General features: G+C 35.9%; 1 protein-coding gene across 2 annotated transcripts in view; it reads left to right on the plus strand.

Moving 5' to 3' along the window:
• SOX6 (SRY-box transcription factor 6) overlaps window positions 1-15,080 on the plus strand; it is a 239,648-nt gene that overhangs the window by 2,794 nt on the left and 221,774 nt on the right. For both annotated transcript variants that reach the window (XM_027737189.2, XM_027737190.2), the window contains exon 2: window positions 11,456-11,699. In XM_027737189.2, the coding sequence (XP_027592990.1) occupies window positions 11,456-11,699 (244 nt within the window). The remainder of the gene's footprint in view (window positions 1-11,455; window positions 11,700-15,080) is intronic.

Below are 15,080 nucleotides of genomic sequence, written 5' to 3' on the forward strand. Positions count from 1 at the left end.
TAGAAGTAATTGGCTGCACATATGTACTGTTTACTTGTCTATTATAAATTATTACCAATAATTGTAAGTGAGAAACTGTTACAAAATATAGCCCTGAGCAAGAATTGACACTGTTTGAGAAGACAAGACTGCTTTACAAATGCAGATCATATGTTTTGTCCTTAATATATAGGAAAAAATGGGTCAGAGACGAAAACCGCAATAAAACAATGATAACCATACTGCATCCCAACTTAAAAAGAATATCTCAGTATTTTAGCAAAATCATTTGTAAGGGATCTTATTGAATTTATTTAAAATCACTGACAATATTTTAAGTTTGTATTTTAGACATTTGGCTTTTTAACTTTCTAATTATTTGGAAACAACTTCATTTGGGCCTTTGGTTCATGTGCTGGTTTATCTTTTGTTTTGTACTCTGATAGTTGTTCTTCATTATGTTCTATTACACATTTAAAAACACTAACACTGAACTTTGAGCACTCAGAAATACAGAGCAATTCAGAGCCTGGGCACTCTTCACCTTTACCCTTGTGATTGATTTTGTTATGCATGTTTCCTCCTCCTTGTTAGAGGGCAGATGCTCTATGCTATAACCTTCCATGAAAACAGGATGGTCGAGTGTCCTCAGTTATCGCAAATTATTTCTTCTAGCAATTTTATGGTACTTTGCAGAACAGAAACCAAAAGACAGGGAGAGTTTGTAGTTTCCTTTGCAGCTGATGCACTTTCAGAGTGCTGTATGCAAGGACTGCTGCTGCTTGATCTCTCCAACCTGAATGATGAAGTGGTGTAACTTTTACCTGTGGCGGTTACTTTTTAATGTTCTCCAATTCTTTTTAGTGCCTAGTCTGGATACCTTAGTGAATTTCTTAAAAAAATAGAAAACTTGCTTTGGGAAACTGGTTAATATTAAACATTTTTTTTTTAAGCTAAATAACAGTTTAAATACTTGATGTTGTTAAGTATGTCATACAAAAACTTTGAATAACAATGACTTAGTTATTTCAGGTTTTTTTAAAGGCAGTTAAAATTGGTAGATATTTCATCTGTGTAGCTTGTGAAAGGATAGGAGGTTCAAAGTCTCGATAAATTGAACTTTAAATTGTTTGCACTTCTTAATGGCAACTGATTACCTTAATTAATAGAGGACATAATGTTTTGTTATAACTTGGGTTCTTAGACTGTTGCAATTATTTATCTTTTGTCTTCATATTTTCATATTGAAGGGAGTAAACACAAAAAGAAAAGGGCCCAATCCTTTTGCATAGCCAAAGAGGTGGAGGGTTTGGGGGGAGAAAGAGAGACGTTACCCCACTGTTGTACTTGGCCACATTGCCAGTCAAATAAGGGTATTTCTCAAATATTTTTTGGGTAGTTTTAGCTAGGCATGTAATCTTTTTCTGAACAGTACCTTGCTTCGGACTACCCTCTCCTTTCTCCCAGTAGTAGGTGCAGCCCACTGTGAATGAGGTGGTTCCTCAGGGACCTGTAAACACATTTTAGGGTTCCCGTTGTACACATACGTAATGATCACATTGTGTAAACCGTAGTTCAAAACAAAGAAATATTGTGCACAATACTGCCTTCTAAAAACCTTAACAAAAGTCACAACTTCCCAAAGCTGCAGAAAAATGTGCATTGTGTCTAGTTTTGTTTTATCTGACCAAAATACATCTGACATTAAAGTTGTTTTGGGGTTTTGCTACCTTCCTGTCTTCCTGTGTTCATTATTCTGTACCCGTGTGCTGTGTTGTAGGATACAGTGTAGTGTACAAGAGCAAACATCAATGGCCAAAAGCTGCAAGCAGGTTGCAGCTGGAAATCCCAGCCTTTCCATGTTTGCACCTGAGCTCTTGGGGATGCAACACTTGAGACAAGGTGCAGAAGGAGTTCTCAGTTATGTGGAGCTGCATCTTTTCCTTAACCTCTTCTGCGAGGCTAACAACGTATTTTAGTCCTTGTGCCTATTTTATCCACGAGGGTTAGAATTACATCTGACTCTGGTGCAATTGCTCAGGGTGGAAAAAAGCTCCTTGTCCATTACTGCCATTCTTGAATATTCCTTCAGAGAAAAGCTGATGTCAAAGATGGATTCTCGGCTTTGCATATTTTGCTCATCTCTCTTCTTTTCTAACTCATCCATCACTGGTGAAACTTTAAAGAGTACGTGAAGGTGCATTTACATCAATACATGTGTAAGAACTTTGTGTATGTGTTAGTAGTGAATGGAATATTGATACAGAAAAGGTAATCCATAATATCACTCATCAATGCAAGTTTCTCAAGAAGGATTTAAGTTTAGCTTCATCTCTGTGAACCAGATGAAAATATTTTTCCGTGTATATATCCTACCTAGGACACTCTTCTGTAGTTTATAGGGTGCCCAGAGCTACTGTAGATATAAAATTTCTGGCTATTAGATCTCTGCATCACCAAAATGCAAATTTCAGTTCTGAATATGTAGGCCACTTGCTGAATAACCTCAAGAAATATATGGTGAAAATGTTATTTCTCATGTATTCAGATTACTCCCTTCAAAGGTTTTCATCAGGTTTTTAATATCCTGAAGGTCCCAGTTCTGAGGCAGACTGCAGTTCAAACTTCATTTTCAGTTCTTAGAATGAAGTCATTTAAATAAACAAATAAAAGTGGCACGTCATGTGTAGCTTGTGCCAAAGTACGCCGTGTGCCAGTTAGAATTAATTTTTATGAATCCTTACATATATGAGTTTATAATAACAACAATACAGATACATATGCTTGTCCCTAGCAACTCTGATGACCCTTGTAGTACTTTATATGTGCAGAAGTAAAATCCCAGCACAGTTCTGACCTGTGTTTATTTTTAGTATTTCATGAATCACCTCCTTTAGCTGTTTTTCTTTTCTACCTAATGAAAGGCAAATAAATCTTATTGCTAAATAGCACTAGGATATTTGATAGTAAGAATAAAATCCCTCATCCTGTTTTTTGTTATTTGTGTGAATAGCCAGATGGAAATGTTTACCCTTTAGAGAAATTTAGATCTGATATTTTTGTTATGTTTTGTTGGCAGTTTGCTGATCCCAAGTTATGTGTTATTACAATGGAAGGTGACAATTTGATTGTCTTCAGTTGGAGAAACAAGCAATTTTATATTCACTGATCTGTCAGGTAACAGTACCTTACAATACTCAGAGCTCCTGGCAATGTGGTTTGGCACCTACGTTTAAGTGCTTTGATGATTGCCTAACCTCTACTGAATCAGAAATATTTTGCCTGATAGAAATGTTTTTAGGCTTGTAGTGTAAGGTTTTTATTAAGAGGACAATCTGTAATTGAGTGCGGAGCCATTGTTTTATGTTACGTGGAGGTACTAATTAGGTGGCAAATGGCTACAGGTGAACCTGAAACTGATACTTCATTTCACTATCTACTGAGCTGCTTGGTTTGACTTAGAAATGAGAACCAAAAACATGGAAAGGAGGCAGGAGAAAGGGGAAGGAGGGGAGAGAAATCTGACAATATTAATATTTCTGTTGTGAATTAGGTGGTGAAGAGAAATGGCATGTGACCTTCCACACCTGTAGAATTAAAAAATAACTGTTTGATTCATTACCTGGAATCTTAAGCAACTCCTGAAAATTACCTGTAGGTGCGAAAAAATGTAAGAATACTATCTCTTACTGTTGAAGCACGTTTCTCATAGAGTATTGAAAGGATTTAATGAACATTTCAGGAACTTATTCCCATCAGATTTAAGTGTTGTCAGGAAGATTTTTAGTTATTAGAACAACTTCTTAACTAGCTTTGTAAGGGGAAAAATAAATGTATTCTTGAATTCTGTGTAAAGAATCTACTAAAAGTCTAAACGTGCTAACATAAATTCTTAGTATTTTTAGACACCCTTTACCAAAATCATTTATATAACCATCCATATAAACAAGTCATTCAAATACATTGAAAATATGTGGATTAATGCTTATTTATAGCAACCATTGTTTTTAAATTTTATTGTTAATGATAGCTTTTATTTATATTGTATATTCTCTTAACTTTCTGCCCGAAAAAACAAATCCTAATAAGTTGCTGATGGATAAATTCTTGGCACGCTTGCTCTTGTTCCCATAACTATTGGTAAAGATAGCTGGAAGTCAGTACTGCCTTTTTTCTTTTTCTTTTTCCAACAGTAAGAAATTGGATATCCAGAGACACATGGCCTAGTCATAGGACTTTAAAGGCAGCCATCACTGAGAAGCTAATACCAACCAATTAAACAGAGGTGGTTACGTGATGTAACATTATCAGGAGAAACAATTCATGAGTCAAAGCATTCCAGGGCATATGAGCTCCAGTCCAAAGAACAGTCTCAAGCTGTTTAAATAAAGTGACAGCAATATTGTCAGCTAAATATAAACTATAGAAAATATTAACTACAGTGACTGAAGATGAGCACATCCCAGGTGCTAAGTGACTATTCTTTCAGTGCCCTTTTACTGCATTTGAAGTGAGTTCACCTTAGGCATTTTCAGTGAAAGCTTCTGCTAGTGAATAAAGAGAATGGAATACTTAACCTGCTAGAAAGATAGGTTGTATTTTTGGCATTTTATGAATCCAAACAAATACTTTGGATTTTCAATGAAAAGTCATGGGGGGGGGGGGGGGGGGGGCCTCTGAGGATGCTTTGCTGCATCTGTTTTGATATTTTCAACAACTAGATGAATAGACAAGAACTTGTTCCCTAACCCTAATATTTCACTGTGGCTGCATGGCTGAGGAGGTCACTCTAACGGCAGAACATAAGAAGAATAGTTTCCAAGAAGATCGAATGAGCTATTTAGCTCTCACATTGTTTATTAAAAATCAGAAGAGATACCATAAAAGTTGTTCCAAAGCTCAGGGTGAGCTTTGAGGGAGTCTGAATCTGAAGTCAGACTTTGTGATTTGGATCCATATCTATTAGCAGAAGTGTAATTTGCCTGGATTGGAAAAACAAATGCAAGAATAGCTGAGTGTGTATCTTGGAAGCCGTGGGTGTATCACTTAGCTTGATGCTTATTTCAGCTAGAGATTTGGGTGCTCAGTTAACGTTATAGCTGTCATTTCTTGAATCACAGTTGCTTCCACTCCCCCTCCCGCCCTTTCATTTCCAAGGTGGTTCCTGTGATTACCATAAGCTCTCTAATCTTGCAATGCTGTTTATGATCTATATGTAACTAATTCTTACAGAATTCCTGCAAAATGAAGCCAAGGAAGAGCTTGAGGGAGTTAAGCTGGTTGGCCTGAGGCCTTGCAGTGACTCAGAGCCAGGAGCAGAAACTGGGAGATCCTCTCCCATTGCTGCCTTCTCAAGTTATTCAGGATTTGTGCACAGGGATTTATATCGGGGTGTGAGACCCCAGGAGAATTAAATTTTTTTACTAACTGTTCATTTGTGTTACTCATTCTCCTTGAAAATAGATATGAGATTTCATAATTTTAGGAAATAGCTGTTTACTCTAAAATGGCAGGCAGATTACGGCGTTAGCTTTACAATGAGTTACGTTACTGAGTTCTGCCTGCAGAACATTGTTTTACAGGGCCAGAGCTGCAAAATTTTTAGGCTACTGCCAAAGCATGTTCATTTTTCTTGAAGTCTATCTGAACACTGCTGTAACTGGTATATTTATGCAGCAAAAAAAACAAAGATCAGTTTTCCTGAATGTTTAATCTAAGCTAAACTGGTTTGCAGCTAGAAATAAGTAAATTATTCTAGTAGCTTCTGTGCAACTATGTCAGCGTACCCCATTCTACGTCAGGCCTGTGCTCGTATAGGTGGACTTGCACTGCAAAATAGGTTGCATAAAAGATGATTTTGAGTTTCAGAAGGGGTTTGAGGATCCATGAAAGACATGGCTGTGCCATAGGTATGAAAGAGGAGGGTACTGTGGGCAGTGCAGGTGAAGAAAAGTATATGATGCATCTAATGTATCCCAAAGCTGAGTGCTGATTAGTGAAGGAGGGTCCTGTAACCATGCTTAATATTATGAGAGGAATATGCACCTTTGTTGCTCTTTTAAAAGGTGGGGAGGGATAAGGTACTGTGGCTGAGTTTTACTTATGAACACCAGATTAACACAGGAGTTTAGAAGGAAATACTTAAAAGGTTATGAGTACCTCTAAAAATGGTTTCTCTTAATTTATTTAGTTCTGGAGTCACCAAAGCACTTAGACATGTGCTTAACTTTTTGAAACTGAGTAGTCCAATTTGAAATTAGCGGACTGCTTGCATACTTACAGTTAATCAGGCACTTAAGTACTTTAATCTGGCACTTTGGGGAAAAGGAATGGAGACTGTTCATAAAAGCTCTGTAAGTGAATATATTTCTAATCTAATCTGATTCCAATCTACTGTTGGAGCTGTAGACCTGAGTTATGTCTCTACTGCAGTCACTAAAGCAGGATCAATTAGTCCATCTGAGCACCACACTACTGTAGTTGGAGAGCTATCAGAAGCAAGCTTGTTTAAAATTAGTTTGGATATCTGAGCATTACAAAGCAGTCATTTATGTAGCTGCAGTGTAGACATGCCTTTGGGTTTATGAATGCTTTGTGAGGGTGGAGCAGAGCAGAAGCTAGAGTCTCTGGCCAACTACGAGCCTGCTTTGTCATATATCTCGTTGTTATTGCTTAGTTTATATGTTTTTGAAACAGGGTCTGGGCTTTGTTCTTGTCTGTCGTTACACTTCGTGGCTTGATTCTGAAATGTCCAGCAGCTAAAATTCCAGGTCTAGCCTTAATTTCCACTGTAACATTTAATCATTTGAGCAGACAGCAGGGATTGGGAGATTTTTTTCAGGATTTGGAAACCTTTCATGTCAGGACTATCACCTAATTGATATGAGAGAGGATATGAATTTTTTGAAGAATGTGAGACCATAAAAAAACCTTAAACAAAATAAAAAGGTATTATTATTTGTATTTAGAAAGGTGTAATACACAGTAGCTGTAGGGAAAAAAGGAAAACCAATGTTTTGTGAATCTGACTGACAGCCTTCATTAGAGCACAGAGAATGTCTTCTCTGGTTTAAAATAAAAAATCGTGTCATATCTATAGAGAATGGAGCTGTTTGGGACAGTGTTTAGCTACTTGTAGGTAAAAGACCCTTAGCAGTTCAACTGTAGCATTACTACCTCAGTACTGAGGCCAACCAAAATTGGGGTCCAATCCCTCAGCTTTGCGGACATTTTGATAAATGATCCCATTCTTTTTCTGTCTTGAGTTCAAAATGAGATAGAATTTATTTTAGTTTTGGAAAATACAAATCAAGATTTGTTAAATTCTCAAACTTGAGTTGGTGGTAGGACTTCAGATAATTAGGGCCTTTTTCAACTGTTTCTCATACCCATTAGGTATTTTTTCCACCTTTAGGTATTGCTGTGTTCAGATAATCTGTCAATTTAACCAAAGCAACAATTTCACAATGTAGTTTTCTTTCTGATTGTGTGCTGTGTAATCAATATACTGATATAATGTGAGTGTAATTTCCTCTCTTATTTTATCTCCACTGCACAGTATTATAAATAAACAGCTAAAAAAGAAAAAAGAAAGAAAAGCACCAAACAAATCTGTTGCATCTTCTTTTAAGATTGTACCACTGTAGACACTTGTTCTAGTAAAGTAGAATTGGACCCACTTGATTGCATTTAAATTTTTCATGCTTCAGCAGTTTGTCTGGGAGCACAGTAAAGAAAACCCCCCGAGCGAGGATAGTTTAGAATAATAGAACTTGATTTTGTGTATTATAGCGGCACCATTTGCGCTGCTGTAGTTAGGGTTGTGTCAGCACTTCCATTATAAACCCCTGTTTGCAGGGGTTATAACTAGGGAGATATTTTTTATCAGAAACTTTTTTTTTAAATCATGCAAGTGAGTTTAATTGATAATAGGAGAAATAAAATAAAATAAATTATAATGGAAATTAGTAGGTTTCTGATACCTTTTACAAACCTTATTTATTATGAATATTGATTTTTTTTTTCCCTCTCAGCAGGGATTTTTAACAAGTGCGTTTTGAATGTTTTAAACATAAAATTGGGAAGTTGTTATGGCTTAAAATTTGACTGCTATTCATGCTCATATTTTAACATTAAAATATTTTAACACAACACGCTGTTCTATGGTTTAATTTTATCATAAACATAAACTACTCAAATGAGCCAGATTCTTCTCCCTTTGAATTGGATGAGACCTTGGAGTTATTGTCTAGACTCTGCCTTTTGACCTGATGGAGTTATGTGTACAGAATTCTCCCATTTAGGTAAAAATACACAGGGAATGAGTAAAACCTACATGAAGGAGTTGACTGGATAACATCCAGCTGCAAGAGTTTAAATTTACTCTGCTTTACTGATTGCTAACCTAAGCATAATCAATGTTTGGTGCATAACCAGGCACCCTCAGAAGGCACGTAAGAATGAGGTATATTCACTCAGTTAATGATTGTGCTGGGAAGGAAAGTGGAGGGCTTAATCTAGCAGGGCCCTACACCTCTGTCCCTTTTAACCCAATGTTTTAAATTTAGCAACCAAAAAACTGAAACCATTAAACCTAGTTGTTTTAACAAAGCTGTAGGAGAAAATAGGAGGGAAACACACCCCTAAAAATTATGTCATGAGGAGAGTGAGTGCCTAGGAGGCCTGCCTGAGCCTGTCTTCCTTTTCAGGCTCCAGCACTATAGGTAACTGAGTGAAGTACAGCATGAAACGTGTCTGACCATAATGCAGCAGTGGGGAGAAAGTGTAGGTGGAGCTAGGAAGCATTTGAACCCCACCCTTGGTCTGTTTTACTCTAGTACAGAAAAATATTGCTGGGCATGGCTTGAGATTATTAGTGAATGGGAGTTTGTTGATATAATTTTATTTTTAACATTAACAAAGTCCCTTTTCTGTATGTAATCAGAACTTGAATAGAGATTTTTATTGAATTGTGTTTAAAACATCTTAGATAAAAGCAAAGTATATTAGTGTACATTGCAAAGAAAAAATGCTTCCCCTACAGTGCATTACCAGTAGATAGCTTTACTGAATGGTCACTTGAGGAAACACCAAAAGCCTGTTTATGAAATAGAGGTGAAGCCTTTCTAGACTAATTATATTCAGCATGTAATTTCTAAACTTCAGTCTGAATTTTGATTTTCAATTAACATTCCCAATTTGAAGATAATTTTCTATTTAATGTAATTGCAGGAAATAATTTATTGGCTGATTAAGACTGAGGGCCCAGCCTTCCTTAAGAAAACAGTCCCTAACAAACCAGCCTTTAAAGCCAACTCGTAGCTTTGGACAGATTCAGCCTATTTTTGCAGCTGCAGAGTTGTGTTTAATTAGGATTGTGCACTATTATTCATTGGTGCAGTTTGTAGTTGAAATTATTCTTAAGAGACATTTTCATTTCTAGTTTTCTGTCATGATTAATTTATGGCGAAGAAACAGCCATAGCTATTGCTTTATACAGAAGCTTGTTCAGTATGAAACAGGAATAAGATCTGTTGAGAAGGTGAAAGAAAGGAAAATCCTTTATTGTGACTTTCAGTTTTCATGTCGGGTTTTCAAATTACATAAAGCATGATGTATATTTTCATGTGAGTGATTACATTAACATGGCTATTTTAATGAAAAAAGGGAAAGCAAACCTTTTATTTTATCTTAGATCATAGCAATTATGAAGCAGAACCTTTTGAAGTACATACAGTAATGCTGGTTGCTGAACTCCTGGCATGTTCTCTGTAGCATCAACACAAATTCTTTAGCGTAGTAAGAATGTAATACGCGGTTTGAATTCCTCAGTTCTGCTTATTGGCAACATTAATATTAGACTCCCACTTACACTTAGGCTTCCCTACAGAAAACACAAACCTTTTTTTCCCCACCAGTGTCGAGTTTAAGAGGCAGGATTATCTCTATTTGTGGAATAGTTATTCTAAATAGGTATCAGTGTTTTAATATGTTTCAAAGCACTTCAAAGCTTGTAATACTTTCATATTGAACTGTACATAATTAGATTAGTTGATCCTATATTAATTTTTTTTTCACTGTAGGATACTAAATCTGAACTCCCTCATTAATTGTGAGAAATTTAGCATTAGCTGTTAAATCCTATGTGAAACACAGGCTGCTACATAAAAACTACTGTTTAAATTGGAATTAACTTAATTATTTTTCTTTGCACTTGATATTTCCTTCACTGTAATATTCATGAAAGCATGTGACAGATTTGTAAATTTAACTGTTAGTCTCAGATTTCCAGACCCTTTAATCAGTATTTATTTGTCTGTAGAAACAGTACTAGCAAGTTAATGATTTGCTAATTTGAAAAATGCTCATGTGGTTTCCTATGTTAACTGATTTGTGCATTTTTAAAGAAATGGTATGAAATCAATTATTGTTAAAAAGCAATTAAGATGAAGATCTTATTCCTCAGTTTCTCAGCAATTTCAGTGTCAAGGATATTCTAAAGTTACTAAACCCTGGGAAAATAGCTAATATATTTTGGCTCTCTTCTTTCAGGTTTATTAATGATTGTTTTAACAGTTGCAGTTGATCGTACCAGAAATTTTGAATACAGTGTTTTCAGATTTTGAGTTGAAGTCAGTAATATTTTCATCTAAGTGCAGAAACTGTGGCAAAAGCTGTGCTTGCATGTGAGATGGTAGTAAGAGGCCATTATTTGGAAAAGACATTTAACATAAATCTATGCATTTATTCATTACACTTTTAAGTAATTTGAGGTATTTTGTTGAGCTATATCCTGTACTCAATGCCTAATATGAAGCGAAACCTAATTATTTTAGGTTTTTAGTCTGAATTGTAAAAGATTATTCAGATATTATCCATCCATCCATCCAACAAAGTTTAGAACACTTTTTACGTGAGTTCCTGAAAACATTTTCTGAAATGTAAAACCAGGTAAAACTGAAACAGTTTAAAAGCAGTACAGCTTTAAATGAACAGCAAAAGGACTTATTTAGCAGAATTTGAAATGGATTTAAAAATTCTTATCTGTGTAGAAAACATCTTCTTGCAAGGGATGAGATTGGGTAAACATGATGGGCTCTCTCTTTTAAACATTTGCTTATAACCTTCAGATTGCTCATGGGAGTAAGAGTTTAAATAATTGAACTCTTATGCAAAATCAACATGAAAATAGCAATAAAATCACTATTTTCTTATGGCTGGAGAAAATGATATTGTTTGACAAGCCTAAACGAATAGAATGATGTCATACAACTTAACCCTGACCTTGTCTTGCCATCAATTAATACTTTTTCTCAGTGTTTTGGATCCAGGTCCCCCAAACCTGTACTTTTTAGAGTATTTCTGTTACCTGCATGTGACTAATTTTTGACTTTTGTAGGCAGATGTGATGTGTTTAGAGGATTTTTTTCACTTAGCACCAATTTTTTTGTTTTTGTCTGCTCTTCTTGTCTCGTAGAAGAATGTCTTCCAAGCAGGCCACCTCTCCATTTGCATGTGCAGCTGATGGAGAGGAAACAATGACCCAGGATTTAGCATCACGAGACAAGGAAGAGGGCAACAGTGATCAGCATGCGGCCTCTCATCTGCCTCTACACAATGTAATGCACAACAAACCTCACTCTGAGGAGCTACCAACTCTGGTCACGACCATCCAACAAGATCCTGAGTGGGATGGAGTAATCTCAGCCCAACACAGAATGGTGAGTTTCACACTTCTCGCCGTGGCTCTCCAAATTAGTATCGTAAAAGACTGTTTGCTCCCATTTTAAAAGACATGTTCACGGGTAAAGCTTTTTAAATGTTATAGTGTCAGTAGTAGATCAACATCATATGGTGTAATTGTAAATTACAGTTGTATAATCTACTTAAGTATACACGTCTTTATGAATGAGGTCATTTGATGAGTTCACCTTCTGAAAGGAAATGCATCTATTTATCATGTTTTCATTCATACCTTGATTTATGTCATAACCTTTCTAGCTCATATATTCAAGCATTAATTTCTGACAGCAGGACGTAGCTCACAACTGTTTGTCATCTGCAAAGTGTTGTGCTGAAGGAAGAAACTTTAATGTATTTTTTTACTTGTCTCTCAGAAATAGAACCCACAAAATCTAGAATATTCTAACTTTACACCACAACAAAGCATGGCATTTTAGGTGTCAGAAACGTCTTGCTGTATTTATAGGAAATTGCAAATTTTCGTGGAGGGGAAAGGTGTTTATGAGCAATTCTGTCGTGCTCTTCTGCTCTAGATCACCAGTTTGTATACAGGTGACATTAGGAATGATCAGAATTGTTAAATGTATTCTCTTCAGTAGCCTAGATAAAATTGTTTTTTGGTTGTAACTTGTCTCTGCATCCCCAAAACTCTGCAATAAATGGGCAGGCTGAATGAAGGCTGAAAGGGCATAGCATCTCAGCCAATTTATTTTCCTTGCATGTGTTCCTCAGAAACAGAATTAAGGTACGTGGAGCAGCCAGGTGTTCTGTAAATTTAGAACATCGTAATTCCAGACTCTCCCTAAAGTGACTTTCACAGACTTTAAATTCAAATAGTTAGCTTAAAAAAATAATCTGCCTTTTCATAAAATTTCTTCTGTATTTTTATAAAATATCTACGAGCAGATTCTATTCAGCAAACATTTTTTCCCTTTTTTTTTAGTACAAATCAACATCTTTCAATAAGGTTAAATATAATTGTAGATTTTTTTTAACAACATTAACAATAATCAACTTATTTCAAATTTGACTAGATTTAATAATTCTAATGCATTAATCAGTATAGATACCATAGATCTTTGTGCATATTATGATGCCCGGAGTTAGTTAAATAATATCACTACAATAAGATCTATTTTGTTAATATAGTGTTGAAATTTTTTTTCCTAAAATTGGATTGATTCAAAAGATCAAACCAAAGCAGAAAATTGCTACCTAATCCATACTATATAATTTAATGCAGTGCAGAATTTTCTGTCTGGCCTAAAATATTCCTGAGTATTTGGATGATTGTCACAAAGAAGGCAAAATTTCAACTGCAGAAATAGCTTTAAAGAAAAATGATGATAGGTTAGTAATTTGGCAAGGTAGGTTGTAAGTTGTATATATGTCTTCTATTCAGAATTCTGAGATTTAACCTCATTTTGGACAGAGTCACTCTTTTTCCCAAGTTATACAATAAGCATATTAGAATAATTTTAACATTTGTGTTATCAGGAGAGCAAGCTGGATGAAGAAAGGATGGGTCCAGTTTGTTTATAGAAAAAGTAAATCTGTGAATTCATCGGCTACTTCTCTATTCATTCAGAGAGTCAGGTGCACTCTTAGAATTTTAGTATTAGGATACCAACAGCATTGACAAAATTACTCTGTGTCCTGGAGAGAGAAACTCCTGGCCTCCAGGAGACACTCAATGCATTTTTTTTTGGTTCAGTCTGCTCCTTGGACCCGGAGTAAGCCAAAATGGTAGACTCTTTTGTAGAGTGATCAGTTGTACTTGTGTGTATTGCTCTGAAGGGGGTTTGCACTCACAGTGACAGAGTGCAGTCTCTGTTTTCTTTCCTAATGCTGAACTATCATGTCAACACTCGCTGTTCCTCTGGCCAGGCACGAATCAGTACTCAGCTTATCGTGTTTCAGAACAGGTGCATAAACTTTGCTTGAGGGACTTAGCACTCTGGTTTTCCTTTCTCCTTTTTCCAGTAAATATTCCATCATATATGTAGATGAATGTCCCGAAAATCATTAGGAGTTTCCAGAAGTCCCTTGGCTTAAATCTGGTGGTGGATATATGTCAACCTTATTTAGGTAACTTTCAACTAAACCAAATAGATTCTTTCTTTTGCCCAGCTCAAAGCTGGATATAATTTGCAAGGCTTGGCTACCAGTGCAGACTGAAGTTCTAGGGCATGTTGTTTCATTGCACTTAAAAGAGATCTAAAATGTACAGAGCAAGGCCCCAGTGTATTTACAGCTAGGTGAGTTAGGTGACTACTTAGATCACCACAGTGAAGTGGTGAAAAAGTGTTTTTGTCCTTAAGGTACTATCATTTAGGGTACCCTGTTTGATATTTTTTTGGGGGGGATGAATGATTTTTTTTTCTCCCTTAAATATATCCTTCATGAGCCAACCTTTAAGCCTCAATCAATTGCAAAAAGCTCTTCTGAAGTATGTCAGTCTCCAAGCAGGCATGATATTGCTAAGAAAGAATTCAGAGGTGCCTGCAATTATCCTGATGAAAACAGTTTTATACTCCTTAAAGGGAGGAAAGAAGTTTCTTTCCAGAAAGACAAATTCCAGAAGGTGGATTGGGTAATTCTGAGATTAGGGGCCTTGGTAGTGAAAACTTTTCTACTTAATAAAACGAAATTCCCAGAAGGTAAGCACTTTCCCAGACGGATCCTTTAAAAGCAGGTTTGAAGAAGCACCTGTTAGTACCATTTACACTGAAAGTAAAGACAGTAGTGCTTTCATTAAAATGCATCAATAATGTGTGTTGTCTGGTTAAAAGATAGTAAATTCAAAGAATGCTGTGTTGACATATGGGGAGGAAAAAATTTCTCTTTTATCTGGTATCTAATTAAGGGCAAAATCCTGCGTTGTTGTGCCCCTAAAGCTACTAAGGAGTTCAGTGGAATTTGAGAGAGCACACAGTATGCATCATAACTTGTTATGAGGGCCATACAGATCTTAAGTTGAAAAAAGATGCAGTAGAAGGGCAACTTGACTGGAAAAAAATTACAATTTTGCCCAACATTTATGGCATGCAACACTTCAAGTAATGTAAGATACCTTTAAACTACATCGTGCATTATCATAAAAAAAACACACTGGCTAGAAATGTTTTCAAACTTTCACTCCCTTTTGATAGCAGGCATTGCTTTCCACTGAGTCCTTTGTGTATTCTGAATGTCTGGAAGCCAAAATATTTTGTTTTAACTCCCACTCTATAGTATTTCCCAGCTGTGTACTTATATGGTGTAATAAAAGGATTTAACAAATGGGAAATAGCAGCTGCATTTGGAAATTCCCTTTGTGCTCCCTCTTCATTTGACAGATTCAGCAATGTGTAACAACT

This window comes from Pipra filicauda, unplaced genomic scaffold (genome assembly GCF_003945595.2).
Source record: "Pipra filicauda isolate LSUMZ 115617 unplaced genomic scaffold, ASM394559v2 scaffold26_size5592650_pilon, whole genome shotgun sequence".
Classification (NCBI taxonomy): domain Eukaryota; kingdom Metazoa; phylum Chordata; class Aves; order Passeriformes; family Pipridae; genus Pipra; species Pipra filicauda.